Raw genomic sequence first — 20,661 nt, 5'->3', positions numbered from 1 at the left:
CTGCAGATTAAATAGCGGCTAGGCAGCCATCATTCTCGCACGTTTATCCATGAATCGCAAATGCGTCCGTAAAAAACGACTTTTTCCCATTAACACCCAAATCGCATCCCCACCGTCTGTAAAGACGTCCGATGAATGTACAGAGCCCCAAATAACCGAGATTATGGAACGAGCTCCCTCCTGTCTTTGACCTTCCCAAAAACCGCGAACCCCCAGGAAAGCAGCAAAGACGCGCAAAAGCACACCACACGCAAAAACACCCCCTGAACGACCGGCCGGATTTGAGAAAACAAGACAGAGCAGATCCCCAAACAACGATGGAAAAGACAGCCAAACCTACATCTCAAAGCACTCCTTGCAAAAGCCCTTTCTGAACTCGACATACAGAACCCGTTTACAAAAAAAAGCCCCCAGTGCCCGCCAGCATAAAAACACGATTCCAATCTGCAGAGAGCAGCACGCGCACACCCATTTGAACCCGGAGGAATGATGCAAAGCATGTTTGAACACGCTGGAAAAATAAGTAACCCAGCGGGATGATCACGACCCGCTTTATCCCTGCCCCACCCATTTGGAAGACCGATACAGTTATGCCCGGGACACCTGAAATGCAGAAACTCCGGATGTGCATCGAACTCCCCGAAAATCACATAAGTTTTCTATCCCCAAACAGAGGCTTGAACGCCGAGGGTATTCTTCGATGGTCCCCAAACGACGCTGTTGCTGCCCCATCCAAGACCGACACCCTTGTCCGCCACGCTCGAAGACGGATTGGAAGAAGCAGAGGTGGAGCGTTCATTGTTATTATTGCTGCCGTTGTGTTGTTCGCTAGCACTGTAGGCATAGCTGAGAGGTGAGGGAAGAGGAGTGGTGGATCGCTTGCTCAGCGTTGGGCCAGCGGGCTGGCCTTGATTCTGAGCAGGGCGAGTGCCAATGGGAGCTACGCCGGCTCCCGTGGTGGCCTTAGCACCTTGACGAGGAGGAGACCCACCAGGGGACGAGGTCGAGGTGCGGCTCGATTGCTGTGTATTCTCAAACAAGCTGAACGAGGTTGTGGGATTGGATGATGGCGAGGAGGTGCTGTTGGCACGAGATCGCTGGGTGCCCGAGGTAGTGTCCTTGCTGGGCATCTGGTCTCTGGGAGGCATCTGGACAGCACCCTCGGCGGAGGCGTTTTGCGCTTGCATGCCAAAAGGATCAAAAGCCAAAGGGGAATTGCCGCGACCAGCAGCAGTGGTGGCAACCCTGGCGTCCTGGCTCGATGTACGATTGCCGTCATTTCCATACAATGCGGAGTCATTGCCGTACAAGGCACGGTGTTGACGGGCAATGAGCTCACGGCGTTCCTCTTCACTCATCGCGTTGGGACTCATAGATCGATCGGATTTCGCACCAGAAATGTCTGCAATTACACCTAAACCGTTAACCAACAGTCCTTCCACTATTATTGCCCAGTTTCAGAGTCCTTACTCCTGTGATACTGCTGCTCCTGATGATAGTTGCGTAGCTCCCGCTCACGTTGAGCTGCCATCCGACGCTTAGCCTGAGCCATCTGATCGGCATCGTTAGGGCGAGGCGCAAAGCGCTGGCTAGCATAGTATCCTTGAAGATTTGAGGCGGACTGCGATCGCAGTCCATCGTATTCGCTCACGGAGTGGTGACGCTGAGGTCCGCCCATGCGAGGATCTAAGTTGGGTCAGAACTTGCTGGAGAATCGCTCACTCTTTTTGGAAGTAATCTTACCATACTCAGAGTACGGACGACCCGCAATGACGGGCATAGAGTCCCGACGGCCGGTTCCAGGCACCCCAAATGACTTCCCACTCTTCGCAAGGTTTTCAGCAGCACGATCGACCTCTGGAGAAGGTATGTCAGTTTATGTATGGCATGCATAGCCATGGTTTTAGCGGCTTGGAAATTCTGCCAATGCGCAGAGATGGTTGCATATAAAGCGACTTGATAATATCCGGGATCGAGAAAGTGGCAAAAATTGACGACATACCTTCAAACTGAGCGCTGAATGCAGTAATTTCGTCTCGGTTTACGGTCGAGCTTGTGCCTGCTGATTGTTACTGACAGTCCCAATTATTGTTCGGCTTCCCCGAGCTGACTGAACGCATGTACCTGATCGCGATGGAGGCGGTGGTTGTTCCCAAGATGGCTGCCGCCCGGGGGCTGGCCACGAGGCATTGTCGTAGTAGGACATTTCCGCACAAGGAGAGCTTGTTGTGAGAGAGAGGCGTTGCGGCCGTGGTGCGGAGCGGGAGGTTGGTGATTACTGCTCGCAACGAAGGTGTCGGAACGATTCGTAGGAGAAAATGAGGAATCTTCAAAGGAAGATTATTGGTCAGCAACGGTTAGGGGGGTGAGGGGGTGCGAGGCTGCAGTGGTAAGCGTTTATGTACAGGTGGAGTTGGAGGGTAAAATGAGGGTTGGACTCGGGACGACCAGAAAAGATTTTGGCGCGCCCCAGGCGGAGATTGGCATTGAGATAAGGTAACACTGCGGCTTACCGAGGAAAAGGGATTTGGATAATAATTCTGGGGAAAGAATGGCCAGTCTTCAATCTGCGTGGGCGCGCAGAAGGAGAGAGGGAGGGTAAGTCGAGTCCCGAGGGGAGAAAGAAAGAGTGATCGGGCGGAGGAGGCAGATGGATGAGATGAGGGTCGAGGAGCCTCGAAAGGAGATATATTGCGCTAAGGCCAAAGAACAGACGCACTAATTTCCGCTTCACGGGCCATCACCGTCTGCACGCAATGATTCTTTGTGCTGTGGTTCCCAACACCGTGTATATCTAGCCAAAGGCTGTCCATGGATTATTCTACTTGCAACTCTGCGCGGGGCCCCCCACCTTGACATTTATCCAGCACCGCTTCAGCATCGCCATGGTCGCGAAGTCTCTGCAGATGAAATGACGTTGCCGCCGACCAGGCTCCCATTAACTCCAGTTCTGCGGGTTGCGGTTTTAGCGAATAGACCATCTACCCGAGAAAGCCAGACTTCGGGAAGGTCGCTTTCAACGGCATTGTTGAACCACTCTCCTTTTCAACCCGACCGCAAACTCGCTTGTCCGAGCGGTCGGCATGAATAGCAGCAGCAGCAGCAGCAGCAGCAGCAGCGGGCATCACCAGTTCTCCGCTCTTTGTTACAATCTTACAGCAGAGAGCGCGTGTGCTGTGTGCTGACAGACAAAAGGCACGCTTGAGGCATGCCGCTGCACGAAAAAGTCTGCATATGCCAATCATGCATACCCCACCTCGAGCTGCCTACCTCCGACCACCACGCCTTGAGCGGTATCACCAAAACCAAGCAGGGATTGATGCTTTTGCTTCCCAGGCTGTCCGCTTTAGGCCTGAAGTGATAGTCTCGAGGAAGGGCTCCGTGATCATTTTTACCATCATCTTCCCATCTTCCTGCCTTTGCGACTTTCCTGCTTTTGTGTAAAAGAGCTGGAGCTGCCACTTCCCCACACCCGCACCCACCCATACCCACCCATACCCACCCATACCACCCTCGGCAAGCTATGGTAAGCACATGTCAGTGGAGAAAGACGATGAGCAAAGCGGGAATACATTGCGCAGTGGCTTGTTTGCCACAGGTTGGTTGGTGATGGCGCAAAGTGATGGACATGACCAGAAGACGAGCATTAACCATCTGCATGATGAGAGTTTAGTTAGAGTCGTTTGGTGGCTTATCAAGTCCCACGCTGTTTCTTGACGAGGTAGGACGAAAGCCCACCGAAAGCCCACAAAGAGCCCATGAACAGATTGGCCAGGCAGTCGGCGGCGAGAGGGTCTGGAAATGTCAGGCATGCCCTGGGGGGTTTGTGAAGCCACAATCTGACGAGGGCGGCGGGTGTAGCGCTAGAGGGGCTGGATGCGACGCACGCTGACTGGTGCGGTGGATGGGCCCCCAGGGCGACATGGTTTGCATCGCGCAGCTTGGGGTCCGATGATCCACCTGGACCTGCTGGGGGCACATCCTGCCCAAGCCTGCCCAAAGTCCGCCATCCACGCCATCGTACTCGCAAAGCGTATTTTCGTTTATTACATAACTGGTGTGAGCTTGCTCCGATGCTGGGGAAGGAGGCAGGCCCGTGGTGTTGAAAAGGGGACGATGACCACGAGCAGGAGGCCCTGCGTAGGGCGTCAACAAGGAGATGCGACCAAGCCGTTGGAACACCGTTGTACCCGCTCTGCATTGCTGGTGCTCTTTAATATCGGTAACTGTTGCGCAAAGCCTGCCTACAAGCCTGCCTACATGCCTCCCTAGCTTCCTATTTCCCTTTTGAAGCTTTCGTCCCCTGCCAACCTCCGACTTGGCTTCCACCCACCGTCGTCTTGGGACGTGTTTGGCTCAATATGTTCCTGCTCCCAAAGCCGAACGAAAAAAACAAGGTTCGGCAGTCATCGCGAGCACGAGGCCTTTCATATACCGCACATAACAGTTATCAGATCACTGACTAGGCGTGACGCGGAATATATAAGAGGCTCTGAGGAAGAATCTATTGAGCTCGATCGTGACCCATGAACTGGCCCGTGAACTGTCACGTGCACGTCGCCGAGCTCAGCCCCCTACCAACAACAGCCTATTCCATGCTCTTAATTAAATGTTGTACTCTTGTACCTGCGTCTAGTTTCATTCCCTCTGTGTGGCACAAGCAAAGTCGATGCGTATATTTTTTAGCTGGCAGTCCAAGTCAGATCAAGTCACCAGTCCTTGCCATCAATCACTTGATCCTTGTCTTAAGGAGAAAGCTCTTTCCTTCCGTCCGTACAGTAAAACGGCCGTCACGCTGCACTGGCAGAGATGGAATTTGCTAATGGTGCATGCCATTTCATACATTCCTACCCACCACTTTGGGTTGTTCACGCAAGGTTTAGGAATCTTGAAACCAACTGTAGTTAAAGCCGACGCACTGCCACAGGCCGACTATACTAACGCGAGACATGCCTCACTACTGATCACTTTCCACAAATAGCATGGTATCAAACCGCTACTTCCATTAGTATCAAACCGCTGCTTCTTTTAGTAGCAAACCGTCGCTTCTCTAATCCTACAGCATCTGGCACCACCACCAATACACTTACTGCCTTACCCTCAAGGCACTACCACCTATTACGCTCAAGGCATTTCAACTTGCCACTTCCAACACATCTCGCTCTATTACTTTAAGGCATCTCATTCTACTACCCTACGACATCTCGCCCCACCACTCCAACCACCTCATCCTCCTCACCCCAAACCACCAACCCTCCCTCCCCCCAGCGCCACAATGCCAACCCTCCTCTCCCTCCCCCCCGAACTCCTCCTCAGCATCGCCGACCACCTTGCCCCCGACGCCGTCCTCTCCCTCCACCTAACGCACCCAACCTTCAGACGCACGCTGCCCCCGCTGCCACGCCTCCGCGCCGCCGACCTCCCCCGCTGCGCGCGCCTCGCCATCCGCGCGCACCTCGCCCCGACGCCCTCCCCGCACGACCCCGACCCCGCGCCCCCCCCGCACCGCCGCTGCGCCCTGTGCAAGGCGCTGTACCCGGCGCCGCTCTTCGGCTCCGCAAGCAGCCCGGCGTGTCTGCCGCCGCGGGACGCCGGGGGCAGGGCGCGGGCGGCCGAGGTGGTGCGGCTGCCGGACGGGGTCTGCGCGTGGCATGTGGGGCGGCTGACGAGGGTCGTGCGGACGGGCGGCGGGGCGGGGGAGGAGGCGCGGAGGAACGAGTGGGTTGGTCGCGTCGGCAGGATGTGCATGCACTGCGGGGTTGTGGAGGGGTGGGCGCGCTGCGGCTGCGGCTGTCGGAGCTGTGGGTGGAGGGAGGCGAGGACGTATACGAGGTATTTGGATAATGCGAGGGAGTGCTGCACGTTTGCGTTTTGGAGGAAGGGCGGCGTTGGGGAGGGAGAAGAGGACGGGGAGCTGTTTGTGCGGGAGACGTGTCGAGGGGATGGTGAGTGCGTCCGGGGGGATGGGAGGGGAGGGGATGGGGGATCTAGAGGCCTTCCAGCGTGTTTCACCGGCGAGAGAGGGCTGATTGCAGCAGACCACACTGCGCCCACCACGATCATCAACCTGCCCGTCCGCTTCGAGGACGAGGGACCGCAGCGTAAAACTGAGTAGATTCATCGCTTCATGAGTGGAGGGATTAGCAAAGCATAATCATAATCTCATATCCACTCTCCGCTTCTCATCCCTCCCTTCTCCTTCTCCTCTCCCTCCCCCCACCCCCTCTTCTCAACATCCCCTTCCCTTTCCCTCCTATCCCTCTCCTCCAACCACCGCGCATACCCCCTAACACGCCACGCACACCACCACTGCACGGCCGTCATAGCCAGTGCCAGCAGCGCCACAACCGCCTGCGCGGCCCACAAGCCCGCGCGGCAGCGGTCGGCGGTCCAGAAGCCGAACAGGGCGCGCGCGTCGCGGGGCGAGAGCTGCGAGCGTTGGTACTCCACTTCCGCGCACAGCGTCCCTGGGATGCTGGCGATGGCCGGGATCAGCAGCACGCGTGGGATCGTGCTGAGGATTGCGTCGATGAGGAGGTGGTGCGTGAAGATTGTGACTAAGGTGGGGGAGCGCTGTAAAAGGTATGTTAGCTGGGTTAAGGTCGCGGTTTGGGATATGGGATATGGGAATGGGAATGGGCAAGTGGCGGAGCTGATGCCGTGCCGAACGAGAGTATGCGGCGATGGTGGCAAGTTATATTTGAAGTGGAGGGAAGATATGAAGCATGCGAGTACCTTCACGGCGCCAGCCAGCCCCAGCGCGCTCAGCACGGCAGCATAGACGGAATAGAGCGCGAAATTGGACGCGAGGTTCAGCGGGTCTGCGGGAAGGTGGTGCAGCAGTATGGCTGAGAGAGAATGTGCGAACAGGGCGAGGGTGCTAAGGACGAGCGTGAGGCGGCTAGTATACACGTCATATCAGTATCGAACCACTATAGCAACGGAGCCGAAATAATGTAATGGTAATGGTAATGGTAATGGTAGTAGAAGGGATAATGATAGCAGAGCAGAGCATGCTGCAGCTCAACCCCAGCAGCTCAACCCGCAGACGTTCGATCAGATAACCTTAGCTGTTTAGGTGTGGCGCGGGAAAGCACACGAGAAAATGAGAAAGAAACAAACATACCGCCCGTCCGCCTCCCCGCTCCCAGCGTCCGCAAGCTTCATTCTGTTTTCCAGCACTTCTACCCTCAAGGTATTTGCAGCGCAACAGCAAAGCACGCAGTTACAGTCCAACACCAGCAGCAACACCAGCAGCAACACCAGCAGCACCGGCGGGACTTTGTATCAGATGCCGGCGCCCAGCGGGTTTATAAATCAAACAACACGCACAAGCCTTTACCGCCGCCAGGTTTTGCAGCAGGTGCTGAGCCACGCGGCCTATCAGAAGCTCGCAGATGCGGTTAAGCTTTGCACCAAGATTTGGCGCTTCCGCTGGCTCCCGATGCGTGGGAAGGGTTGGAGAGCCGGATGAGGCGGGTCTTGGAGGGACTGTCTCGATTGGCCTGCCCGGGCGATCTGATCACTCGGTTCATGCATGAGGGAAGGGTAAGTTGGTGGTAGAGTTCCGCATGGTTGGACTAGGTTTGCATTGGGGATTGTGGAGGGGTTGATTACTGCGACGAGCATGGGGAGGGGGAGCTGGGTGGGATCGGAGAAGGGACGGAGTTTACGGATGTGGCGGCGGCCCGTGTGAGCGTCAGACCACAAAGTGAACAAAAGCAATGAGCAGCAGAGGCAGATGCCGAAAGTAGTATTCCGGGTGATGATCTCGTCCAAAGTATCACTCTCACCAATTCGCCAGATTAGAAGGCGACACAGCGTGCTGATATACTCTGGAAATCCCGTTTCGCGGTTCGAGCAATATCGGAAAGTGTGTAGCCGTATATAGTCCCCTCTATCGCGTTTGCATTGCACCGACTAAGCAGAAGCCCGACTCCCCATCTCCCAGCAAACCTTATATCATCCGCGCCCGCTGCCCCTCAAGAACACCCGCCTGCTGTGTATGCGCTCTATCCGGGAGCCAGCCAATGCGGCTTCTAAACAAAGTTGTAAACAGGGATGCCGTACTAATTACCCGTTAGCATGTACCCAAAACTTACCCGGCCACCCGGATTTCGAGAGCTCAGACGCCACACTTGCGCTGGCACCGCCCGGCCGGTTTGATGGATGCGAGGGAGAGACGCAAGACTTACGTTCAAAGGATTGTTAAACCTAAACCCGCAATCCAGCGCGCTGATATCCTTAAGCTCCTGCTCGCTGAGGTCGAAGCTGCACACGTCGAGATTCTGGCGCAGCCGCTCCAGCGAGGAGCTCTTCGGGATGACGGCAACGCCACGCTGCGTGTTCCACCTCAGCAGCACCTGCGCGGGCGTCCTGCCGTGCTTCTCGGCAACCGCGACCACGACCGGGTGGCTGAACAGCGCCTGGAAGTCCTCGGCGAACTTCATGCCCAAGTCCAGGAAGCTCTGCGGACCGAACGACGAGTACCCCGTCACCGCGATGCCCTCCCGCCGGCACAGCTCCAGCAGCGGCGCCTGCGTCAGGTACGGGTGGTGCTCGATTTGCAGCACCTGCGGCACGATCCGCGCGTACGCCAGCAGGTCCAGCACCAGCGCCCCGTTGTAGTTGCTGATGCCGATGCTCTTCGCCAGCCCGGCCCCGACCAGCGCCTCCATCGCGCCCCACGTGCCCTGCAGCGTCGCCTTGCCACGCACCACCTCCTTCCTCGCGCCGTCCATGTACCACCCGGGTGGGTACCGCACGCTGGGGTCGACGTATTGCAGCGAGACCGGGAAGTGGATGTAGTACAGGTCGAAGTAGTCGATGCCCCAGTCGCCGAGCTGCTTGCGCACGATCGGTTCGACCCGCTCCGCGTCGTGGAAGGAATTCCACAGCTTGCTGATTATAAAGAGCTCAGAGCGTGTGACAAGGCCTTCTTTGATGGCCCGCGCAACGCCTTGGCCCGCTTCGGTCTCGTTGCCATAGTCTGTGGGAGCGTGAGCGTGTGGTTAGAGGACTGGTGGATATTTAAAGCAACCATGAGAGCAAAAAGAGAAGGGTGCTGAGAAACGGACTTGCCGGGCAGGGAATGTTATGAAGAATCAAAGCAGCCGTGAGAATAGAGAGGGAGAGGAATTGGGGGTCCTGGGCAAAATGAGGCTGTCGAGCAAGGAGCTGACCGATTGAGGTACGTACCGCATGCCCCATCGAACAATCTGTACCCCTCCTTAATGGCATTGTATACAACATCAGCGCAGGTGCCCTTGTCCACCTTCCACAGTCCCAGCCCCACTTGCGGCATCCCAGCACCATTGTTGAGCTTGATCGTTGGGACCTGTATGTTCACCATGGTGGCTTTCTTGGAAGAATATAATTGTGAAGAAGCTGTTCTTGTACGCAAAGATGGAAGAGCAGTACTTGGAAAGTGAGTCTGATGTGAGTGTCAATGACCTAGTGAAATGATATGGAGGGTGACACTGATATTGCAGGTAGTGTTCTAATAATGTCGTGAAATGAAGAATAGCACATTAAGCACAAAACAAGATTGGCATCTCGTCCGACGCGATCATTCTATATAAACCGCACAGCCAAAACTCGCCATGGTGAGATCCACCCTTAGTGCTGTGCAGGAGCGTTTTCAGCCAGCCAGCGGTCCCTTTTACCACCCAATTTAGATTAGGCAGGGCAGAATGAGAGGATAGCTAGCTCGTAAACTACCGCGACGCCGTGACCAGACCTCTACGTTTGACATCTGTCGGTGAGACAACATTGAGGGTATTTGACATGACAACCTTTCTGGTCAGGACGATCAAGCTCCGCGCCACATTTGTACATACTACCGCCCGTCTGGGTGATGAGATACTCCAACGAGAAGTGGCCCAGGCAATTGTGACGCTGAACGAAGGCATCTTGCGCAGGTTTGAGGCCGGATCGATAGTTGTTGCACAGATGAATTCCCCTACCGTTCTGTGCCGGCTAAATAGCTGGATGAGGCCAGATAATCTCAATTGCGGAAACGGCCGGAGATCGCCCGTCGAATTTTCCACCTGGTAAGACTATCGGTCTGGTTTTAGCTGACGAAACAGTCCTCGTGCTTTGGGAACGTGACCACATCCAGACTCGTGGAATAGAAACTACGTCTACACTCATTTTAACTACACTTGGCAATGCATATCTAGATTGATTTCTACCAATCACCATTCTGGTGATGCTGGGATTTCTCACGTGACTTGGCGCTTACGACTTCAATGCGACGCCTCTCTCCTTCTCCAATATATCCAGGATTCGCTGGTCTGCCGCAATCTGCTCGTGTTCGCACCCACACCTACCGGTGGAGGAGCATTATATGCTGGGACCTCCCTCCATGGCTGCCCGTCGGCTACCTTGAGAACCGTGCCACCAACATCCCAGACCCCGCCAGCGCAATCATGCTCTCAGCAATATCTTTCGGGCCCAAAGCAATATGCTCTATCACCGAATAATTCTTCATCTCAGGGCAGTCTGTCCGCAGTCGGGTAAGGACTATCCTGTATCATCAATCAGCAGATGCGTCCACGACTACTCAAGTTAAATCATACGCCGGAGCACTGCAAACTACCGTGATGCCGGGGTACTCATCGAGAAACGCAAGGCTTCGCACGAATCCCGAAATTGCATGTTTGGTAGCTACACAGAGAGGCCTGGTGAAGTCAGGCGTTTGCCTGGCGATCGATCCCACGGCGAGAATAACGCCCTTCCTATTTTTCCCCAAGAGCGCTCGAATACTCGTTCGAGTAAACTTGATTGCATGAGCTACGTTGATATCAACCGACTTATAGCCATCGGTTCCAGGATCTTCCCAGAAGTTAAACCACTCCTTGGAGAAAGTTAGAGTGTTCGTGTCGAACGGAGCAGTCAAGAATGAGAACTCTATCGAATTAATGTAGGCTATTGAGCCTCAATATATATAGTCAATTGAAATAGCCGGGACACCCCTAATCTATACCCACATAGGAAACAGGACGACGATCGCAATTAGCGCGTCGTTCGACAGTTCGCTCTAATAAACTCAATCACCTAAAGGCTCGAAGACACCTGCGCCTGCGACGCATCTAGAAACAGGTTTCAGAACATTTTCAGAATGCCACAAGGCTAACAAGTCCTCCCAAGTCAGGAACATTTCCAAAACTCTTCTCTGCCGCATTTATCAAATCCTGCAATTGGTCCTATTTTGCTACGTCTGTTTGCTGATATAGGACTTTTGATGTCGACTCTTTCGTTGTTGCAATCCATTCCTCAGCTTCAGGCGTCAATCGCACATCTCCAATAATGACTTGACAATATCTTTCATGGCAAAGCTTTGCAAACTCGAGGTTGATACCTGTACCCTTAGTCATCAGTCAACCCCCCACCTTCTGTTTATCTCAGTTGACTCATCCGCTTCGCCGAGGAATTTGAGGAGGCGGCCACCCCCCTGCTCCCGCCCCACTTCAGCGCCACAGGCCATCTTATGCAAACTTATGAGCCAATCAGATGGTCGCTCCAACTCATGGGTACTTATTAGCCAATAGAACGCCGCGCCACTCCCTACCACCCCTGCCACCCCAATTCCTCTGCGAAGCGTCTGAGAGATTATAGGCGCGATTTATAAAGGCAGGCTAGCCTGCCTAGTAGATAACGGTTATATCGCCTTTAACGCGGTATATCGCCCCCTAATATACTACCGCTTAACTCGCCAATACCTCTATTTAAAAGCCCTCCTCCCACTCTATAGAATCCATCCGCAATAGAGCCCAGCCGTGCCCTAAGTGGGCGTTACTCCGACTAAGACACCCCTAGCTATCCTCCCTCTATTTCTAGCCTTTCTAGCTAGTTAGAAAACATTATTAAACTATCTAAGCCCTCCTTCTCTAATAGTGATAATAATATAGGCGATAACTAGACGGGTAGTAATAAGAATAAAGCGCCTAAGCCTTTATTAAGGCGTTGTAGGAGGTAGGAAAAGCGCGCGCGGAGGTTATAAGCCGTAGTTAACATATTAAAAGAAGAAGGTTAGAGCTTCGCTTAGTTATTATCTGCTTAGGTTAGGGCGGATGATATAGGGGAGAAGGGAATTATAATTAAGTACCGTTGGTATAGTTGCGTTAGGCAGTAGCGTTAGGTTCTATTAAATGTAGTTATAAGAAACCCGTAGCTAAGTAATATCCTATATATATAAATAGAGTTATATACTGCGGAGTTAGATCGCCTTATCTAGGAACTATATTTTACTATATTTAATAAAACGTTGAAAATTAAGGACTTAGACTTTAATATTGCCTTCCGCTCTATGTAGGATACTGCCCTAGGATGGCATGCAACCTTAATATAACTACTTAGCAATTAGCGGGCGTATAGGGCTAGTTATAGCAATTAGAAAGCAGAGGACTAGAAGGTAAATAGCCAGGATACGCTAGTGAGGTGGGCATATACTATTACTAGTATAATTTGTTTCTCTCGGGCTAAGAAGTAGTCTAATTTCTTTTCTTTAGTAGTGGATATATATCTTATAGGCTCTAGTATAAAAAGAAGGGTATTTAAGATATTAGCTGGCTTTAGATTATACTATAGTTATTATTCCGCAAATTGTACTATAGGTAGTATTGCTAAAGAGGCAAAGGTATGTTAGTTTTTATATCAGCACTATATATCTATTAGCACCGGCCTTTTAGCCGAACTTATATAAACTCTTATAAACTTATAAGCTAATTAGTATAGCCTTTATAGACTACTAGCTAGCTAGGGGCTAATATCTATAGAGGCATCTTATAACGCTAGCGCATGACCCCTAGATAGTTGTTATATATAATAATATAAACTTTAAGGATATAAAGCGCGATAAGCTACTTGGTTATACGTCTATTATACACTCCTTAATAACTACTACCATCGTCTATTATCCTAAACTGCCTCTATTAGGGCTATGTTAGTTAATATACAATTTAACTATCCCGCTAAATATTAAGGACATCTACCGCTCTCCTAGCTTTGGCGACGAGTTATTACTATAAATTAGCCGTTACCTTATTACTAACGCAATAAAGGGGATTTACCTTACTAGTATAGAGCGTATCTTTAAAGATAGTGATTTTTTTCCTTAGATGCCAAGTATACAATATATTAGCAATGGGAAGACCAAATTCTAGCAGTTTGGTGCTATTATAGAGAATAAGGGTACTATCTAGGGTACCTATAGCGTCTATAAAAGCATCTTCCTTAATTAGCTTAGTCTCTAGGCTCTAGATAACCCTTATAGCAGCACTACTTCTAACGATTTTACTAAGCGGCTCTGGCTTGCCTATAGTGACCAGCTTACTGCGTATTATATTAGGTTGGTAAAACAGGAGCAGATTTATGCTAGCCGCCCTTTTAACCGTTAGGACTAGCTGCTTGGTATACCTACGTGGTTCTACATTAAGATAAATCTATACAGTACTCTTATACGTATACACTTTACGCCCAAGAATAAGTAAGAGGAGGCTTATTATTATCTACGGTCTAATATAATACTATAGAATTGCTCTATAATTACGTAAGAGAATGCTAAATACTATAAGTTGGTACCTATTATTAAATGGGGTTTTATAGCGCGTATAACCGCCCTCTTCTATACTGCCATATAGCGTTAAGGCTTTAGAATTAGTATGCCTGATTTATCTAAACCGTCTAACCTAGATACCCTATCTAACCCGTCTTCCCCTAAGTGCATTAAAGACACTACCTAGGCCATTAGCTGTCTTACTCCCGAGCAGTTCCTAAATATTATTAATAAGATCTAGCGCGACGCCTTTTCTTAGGACGCGTGGACAGGCGTAAAGTATAATAATATTAAGTTTCGGATAATATGTTGCATGCTTTAGGAAGTTAAGCTTCTACTTACTGTTTAGCATACTATTAAGCATGCCAATATAGGTATACTACGGCGGCTTATTAACCCCCTTATTATATTCTTCTTTGGCGCGTTATAGTATAATTATGGTTAAGAGATGCTATTCTATCGGTAGAATCTTACGTCGGTTAATTCGCCCAAACTTTAGCACGTAATCCTATTCTCTAGGTTAGTAAACTAGCTTAGAGCTCTAAACAAGCATAAGGCTATTAATCTTAGGCTAGAGTACTTAAATAAAAGCTATAAGATCAAGATAAAGTACTATAAGAACTCTACTTATAATATAAATATTATATTTAATTAAGTATGCTTATTAAATACAATAGTTAGAATGTTACGTAGTAAGATAGAAAATACGTTTAGTAAGAAGATGTTAGGTACCTATATACAGGCAAAGGCGGACCTTAATATATTTATACTTGCTTAGAATCTCTATTCTAGCAACCTAGCTATATTGCGGTAACTAGCACAGCTGGTAGGCCTACGCCTATTTAATTCTTATAACATTTTTAGTACTAGAGTAGAAGTTCTAGCGAGGAAAGTTAATAAGTTTAACTAGGTCCATATACGGGGTCCGTGTTTAGTTACTACCTCCTATTCTCCTTTAGATATAGAGGACTTAACTAGCTTTATAGATATATAAGACTTTACTAACGCTATTAGAGATGGGCTAGGTAATATAGAGGAACTAGATCTTACTTCTAATGTGCCTTTTACTAGTTAGGAGGCTCTAAATAGCCTATAAACTTAGGGGTACTTATACGAACTTATCGGCCAATTAGAGCGCGGCTTTCCTCTCTAGTTCGCCCTGTAAGTCTTTATCTCCTCTATCCTGCGAGGCCCCTTTACCCCGGCCCTATATATAGCCTTAACTATATTAGACGGTCGCCCTATACTAGTCTATACTAGACAAGCTACGTCGTTCTATAGCACTTTAAATTAATAATAAAGGTATTACCACTTTTTGGAGTGTTACGGAACCCCACCGCAGGGGCCTCTATAGGAGAGCCCCGTGCTCTCGCGTACACCTTGCGTATAGCTTATGTCAGCTACGCGTAGGTATATCACCTCCTTACGCCCTTGACCCTTACGATTGATCGCGCAACGTCTTGTAGACTCCTTGAATACATACGTCTTGTAGCCACTGCCTCGTCCTATGACATTACGTTGCGCCTTTTTACTACTAATACCCAGCCTATGACCAATTCTACGTCTCCGCAATACTACAGGCGCTGCTAGAAGTAGTGTGCCTATAAGTTACCTTACTTTATACTTCTAAGGAACCCATAATAGTAAGACAATATTCCTTACTAGCCACTATATTAAACCTAAAGAACAATCTAATACCTATACTTAACCTACGATGCTAATTAATCCTAGGAGAATTTGATTTATTAGCCCTAGCCTTAACCCCTAAGGAGATGGACACTGATAATGTTTTATCTTTTATTAACTATATAACTACGGATAAGTAAGCGGAAGGGCTACTACCTATCAAAATCGAAATACGAGACGCTAAGATGTTTATAAAAATGGTAGCACGAGAATCTAATAAATACTACCGCCTTCTATAGAACTACTACCTAAAGCTTATATAAGCCGAGATGCGTACTGCCTAAGATCGCGATATTATCTAAGACTTATAAGCTCGCGAGGCGCTCGCCAATAACACACGTTAAGAAACCGAAGATAACCTCCGCGTGTCTGAACGCGACGTCTAACAGTTAAAGAAGGCTAAGATTGTACTTATTGCTACGGTTACTAAAAGAGAAGGCACAATTAAATACCTATAATCTTAGCTTAATAAGCATATTCGTAATAATGCTAGACACCTTTCTACTATATATAACGCTACTTAAGTCTCTACGCCCCTGGCAACTTTACCTACTTAATGCTTAACGAAGGGTTAGCGCCGAGCAGCCTTATCTAATGGGAACCCCTACTAAAGTAATAACAAAAGCTATAATAACCGAACCTAAGCTGCTACTATAGGGTCTAATATACGTTACCCTAATCCCTTAGTTTTCTAGGGAGACCGCAAAGAATATAGCTACTAGAAGATGTAAATCCGCGAGAAACTAACTTAGAGCGCCTGCCTTTTTCCTATGGAAGATACTAAGATTGGCTATATTATTGGGCGAATAAAGGGTATACCGTTTAACAGACTCTTCGCCTAATGGGAGACTAATGGCCCCTAGAAGTAGTAGTCCTACTAAGAAGTCCTTAATGATCTTAACCTAATGTACCGTAATTACAACCTACTGGCTATCAACCGAGCTAAACTACGTGCCCTAAAGATAAGCCCCACCGAATTATTTAACAAGTTCTATGTTAAATTCTAGGAATATACCAGAGCCCTTGCCCGAGACGATACTAAAGACTAGAAAGATCTCCTTAAAAAAGTTACTTATTGCCTTAGTTACGCAGCCGCCAGCTATAACTATAATAATATTTATAATATGGTAGCAGCTATATAGAAGATTAAACGACGACTAAATTAGATTGCTACTATAAACCTCTACCTAAAGACCTCCCTATAGAAGCCCTCCGGACCTACCAAACTACCGACGCCTACTACCCTAAGTAATACTACTGGTTCTAATATCAACCTTTCTATAGAAGCTACTAGATGGAGAATGTGAGCTACTCTGGAAGCTAAAGCGTTGCTATAGATGTTGTTAAGAAGGCTGTTATAGCTATAGCCTAAACTGCCTAATGGCTAGGTTTAGCAGCCGCCGCCTAATACCTAACCTAGTACCTTAAATACTAAATATGTTGCTATGTGCCACTACTATATAAGACAAAGATGTAGTAATAGTGGTAGAGTTAGATACGGAAACGGAAAACGCCAAGTTTTAGCCCTAAGTCGTAGGTTGGGACGCCCTAATAATAAGGGGATCTATATATTAGCCTACTTAATAGATAACTTAGTAAAAATAAATGGACGGAAATAGATAGTTTTACCCGTAATAGGAACTACTGCCAAAAAATAATATAAAAGCTATTCTATAATTAATTGCGGAGCTACTAATAAATTTATAAATACCTAATTCGTGTGTATTTATAACCTACCTACCTTACCCCTTACTAAAGCCCGCGCCCTATAACTTGCTAATGGTAGTTATACCGTATAGAAGATTACCTATATAGTATAACTCTACCTAGACATAAATAGGCACCAGGAAGAACTCTGGGCCTATATTACACTACTTACTAACTACCCTATTATCCTTAGAATAAACTAGCTTAAATAATATAACCCCGCTATTAACTGGAAAAAGAGAGAAGTAACCTTTAACTCTAAATACTGTAGAGAGACCTGCCTAGGATATAGCCTAGCCGCCTCTATCTACTCCCTAAAATACTAACCTAAGGAACCCCTTATTACCTTATCTACGACTAACTACTACTATATAAGTGTCGCGGCCTTCTACCGTATAGTACGTAGGAAAGGCTAGACTGTTACCGTAGCCTCCTAATTATAACTATATAAGCTTAATAAAGAATAGAACTACGTCCTCTATAGTAATAGGATAGATATAATTAACCTCCTAGAAAACAATGCCCCCATAGAACTCTATGGACTTTTACCTTTAGACTTTAAGAAGTTTATAAAGCTTAAAAAAGGACTTACTAATAAGGAACTCCATAAGCTCCTTTTTAAGAGGTACCATAACTTTATTAACATGTGCTTATAAAAGAGCGTAGATATACTCCCCCTATATCGACCTAATAACTATGCTATTAATATTAAATAAGGAAAAACGCTACTCTATAAAAGACTCTACCTAATATTAAAAGACGAACTTCTAGTTATTAAAAAGTATATTAACGAACACCTTAATAAAGGGTTTATTCGCCCCAGTATGTCCCTAGCAGCCGCCCCTATCCTCCTTACTAAAAAGCTAGGAGGAGGTATTTAATTCTGCGTTGACTATAGAGGACTTAACGCTATTACGATTAAGAACCGATACCCCGTACTGCTTATACATAAGACTCTTAAGCAGCTTAGCTAAGCTAAAATCTATACCAAGCTCGATATTATTGCCGCCTTTAACCGCCTCCGAATATAAGAAGGTAACGAATGGAAAACCGCATTCGTATCGCGCTTTGGCCAATTCGAATATACTATTATGCCCTTTAGCGTATATAACGGCCCAGGCAGCTTCTAAAGCTATATTAATAACGCCTTATAGGATTACCTTGACGACTTCTGCTCTGCGTACTTGGACGATATACTTATTTATAGTAATAACCCTTTTAAGTATACCGAGCACGTTTAAAAGGTCCTATAGCGCCTTAGGGACGTAGGATTTTATATTAATTTAAAGAAGTGCGAATTCTTAGTTATAGAAGTAAAATACCTTAGACTAATCGTTACTACTAAGGGTGTCCGTATAGACCCCAAGAAGGTATACACAATTACTAAATAGTAAACCCCTAATTGCATTAAAGACGTATAAGCTTTCCTCGGTTTTGCTAACTTCTATTAAAAATTTATATATAACTTCTTAGGTGTTATAGCACCACTTATAGCAATAATGCGAATAAAGGGCCTTTCCGCGAAAGGAAGAAAAATATATCTACGTTTTATCTAGACGCCTAAATGCAAAAAGGCGTTCTAAGACCTTAAAGATGCTTTTACTAAAGCACCTATTCTAGCTTACTTTATACTAGGATAACAACTCTATTTTAAGACTAACTCCTTAGACTATGTTAACGCAGGCGTCCTCTTCTAGATAGGCGATAACGGTCTCCTCCACCTAGTCGTATTCTATTCGTCTAAGCTTATACTATAAGAATATAACTACGAGATCTATAATAAGGAACTTCTTATAATTATATAAGCGTTTAAGGAATTTTAACTAGAACTCTCCTTAGCAGAACCTAACTAGCCAACTAAAGTCCTTACGGATTATTGTAACCTTAAGTACTTTATAACTACGAAATAGCTAAACTAACGCTAAGTACGCTGGAACGAGTTCCTCTCTGGTTTTAACTTTAAAATTGCATATAGGCTAGGAGTATAAGGTACTAAGCCTAATAGCCTAACACGCCGCTTATAAGACCTTCCTTAGTCTAAAGATAACCCCCGTAACTAGTTCCAATAATAGACGATCCTAAAAGTATGGAATTTAGCCCTAGGTATGCTACCTACAATAGAGCTAACTGTACCTTAGCTCCACACTATAGAACTAGAATTACCTTCTAAAATTAATAAGCTTATTACCACGGCATATAACACCTCTATTAACCCATTACTATATTAACTTATTGCCGTAAAGACCGCCGGCGCCTATACGCTGCCGACTAAACTCTAAAGCTTAGGTTAGATTAATATAGCAGCCTTAGAAGTAAAAGAGAATAGGCTTTATTATAGAGGCCGTTTATTTATCCCTAACTTAGAAAATCTATAACGGCAACTAATCTAAATGGCCTACGACCTCTGATTAAGCGGCCACCTAGGCAGAGGAGGAACCTATAAGCTTCTTAGCCAATACTACTTCTGGCCTAAAATAATAGACTTAGTTAAACGCTTTATAGGCGCCTGCTACAGTTGTAAGCGCGCTAAGGCCTTTAATATAAAGTACTAAGGACTACTATACCCTCTACTAGTACCTATACAACGATAGGTAGATATTGCTATAGATTTTGTTGTTAACCTACCACCTTATAAGCGATATGGCCGTACCTATAAGAACATCCTTATGATAATATACCGACTTATAAAAGAGCGCCACTACGTCCTAACTGAAGGCGTAGCCGTTAGTAACGTCACTAACGCCTTCCTTCGCGAAATTTACTGATTATATAGGTTACCTAACTCGATTATATCTGACCGAGGTATATAGTTTGGCTCTAATATATAGAGACGAATCTGCTAACGCCTTGGCATCTTTATTAAGATGTCTACATCCTTTTACTATAAAACTACTGGGTAACTGGAAAATACTAATACTAGCATAAAAGCGTACCTACGATAGGTAGTCGCCTATAGTTAAGATAACTAGGTGGATTACCTCCTACTAGGTAAATTCGCAGCAAATAACTACGTCTTAACTACTATAGGACTTACCCCGTTCTTCGCAAATAAGGGATATTACCCCTAATCTGGCATAGAACTACTAGAACCTATTAATAAGAAACTGCCATATAGAAAACGCCTTAAGATGCTACTTGCCGACTAGTATGCAGACTATATAAAAAATCTACTTAACTACTGTAAGGGAGAAATGGCCTAGGCTTAAGTAAAGTAGGCCTACTTCGCTAACCGTTATAGAACGCCACTACCGGAGATGCGTGTTGGCGACTGGGTATAGCTAGATATACGCAATATCTCTATATAGAGGCCTATAAAGTCACTTAATTATAAGAACCTTGGCCCCTACTTAATTAAACGAGTTATTAATAGGGGAGCCGTATATAAGCTAGAGCTCCTACCTGCCCTAGCCACCCGCGGGATATAGCCTATATTTTACCTATAGCTACTATACCTTCACTAGCCTAACCCTTTACCGGGGCAGATATAGCCTAAACCCCTACTAGTATTAATCTAAGATAAGAACGAAGACAAGAACCACGAGGAGTGGACCGTTAAATAAATTATTAACTCTAAATACTTTAGCAAAGGTAGAGGATGATGGCTCTACTATAGAGCTATATATATAGGATTTAATATAGATTAGCCAGAATAGCAACTATAGGAAGACTTTAAAAATGCAAAGGATCTAATTAGCGACTTTTACTACGCG

At 47.3% G+C, this 20,661-nt stretch overlaps 4 protein-coding genes across 4 annotated transcripts; all 4 read right to left on the bottom strand.

Moving 5' to 3' along the window:
• Positions 1-659: 659 nt before the first annotated feature.
• K441DRAFT_680840 (uncharacterized protein) lies at positions 660-2,206 on the bottom strand (the record flags this gene model as incomplete). The annotated part of the gene is made up of 5 exons (XM_067651407.1): positions 660-1,441; positions 1,471-1,686; positions 1,744-1,857; positions 2,003-2,059; positions 2,125-2,206. The coding sequence occupies 5 exons, from the start codon at positions 2,204-2,206 to the stop codon at positions 660-662; spliced, it is 1,251 nt and encodes a 416-aa protein (XP_067499296.1).
• Positions 2,207-3,694: 1,488 nt separating this feature from the next.
• On the bottom strand, positions 3,695-4,201 carry K441DRAFT_680839 (uncharacterized protein; the record flags this gene model as incomplete). Its single annotated transcript, XM_067651406.1, has 1 exon — positions 3,695-4,201. The coding sequence occupies one exon, from the start codon at positions 4,199-4,201 to the stop codon at positions 3,695-3,697; it is 507 nt and encodes a 168-aa protein (XP_067499295.1).
• A 770-nt stretch (positions 4,202-4,971) lies between these two features.
• Positions 4,972-7,203, bottom strand: K441DRAFT_699585 (uncharacterized protein). The gene is made up of 4 exons (XM_067653170.1): positions 7,127-7,203; positions 6,736-6,901; positions 6,284-6,573; positions 4,972-6,107 (listed from the first exon to the last, which is right to left on the bottom strand). Exons 1-4 carry the CDS (start codon positions 7,165-7,167, stop codon positions 5,360-5,362), a joined length of 1,245 nt encoding a protein of 414 aa, XP_067499294.1. The 5' UTR covers positions 7,168-7,203; the 3' UTR covers positions 4,972-5,359.
• Positions 7,204-7,944: 741 nt separating this feature from the next.
• K441DRAFT_644315 (putative NAD(P)H-dependent D-xylose reductase xyl1) lies at positions 7,945-9,558 on the bottom strand. Its single transcript, XM_067646747.1, has 3 exons — positions 9,199-9,558; positions 8,196-8,989; positions 7,945-8,069 (listed from the first exon to the last, which is right to left on the bottom strand). The coding sequence occupies exons 1-3, from the start codon at positions 9,350-9,352 to the stop codon at positions 8,040-8,042; spliced, it is 978 nt and encodes a 325-aa protein (XP_067499293.1). The 5' UTR covers positions 9,353-9,558; the 3' UTR covers positions 7,945-8,039.
• Between the last annotated feature and the right edge of the window lie 11,103 nt (positions 9,559-20,661).

Source organism: Cenococcum geophilum (assembly GCF_001692895.1).
Source record: "Cenococcum geophilum 1.58 unplaced genomic scaffold K441scaffold_53, whole genome shotgun sequence".
Classification (NCBI taxonomy): Eukaryota; Fungi; Ascomycota; class Dothideomycetes; order Gloniales; family Gloniaceae; genus Cenococcum; species Cenococcum geophilum.
This window is presented reverse-complemented; position numbering and strand designations above follow the sequence as displayed.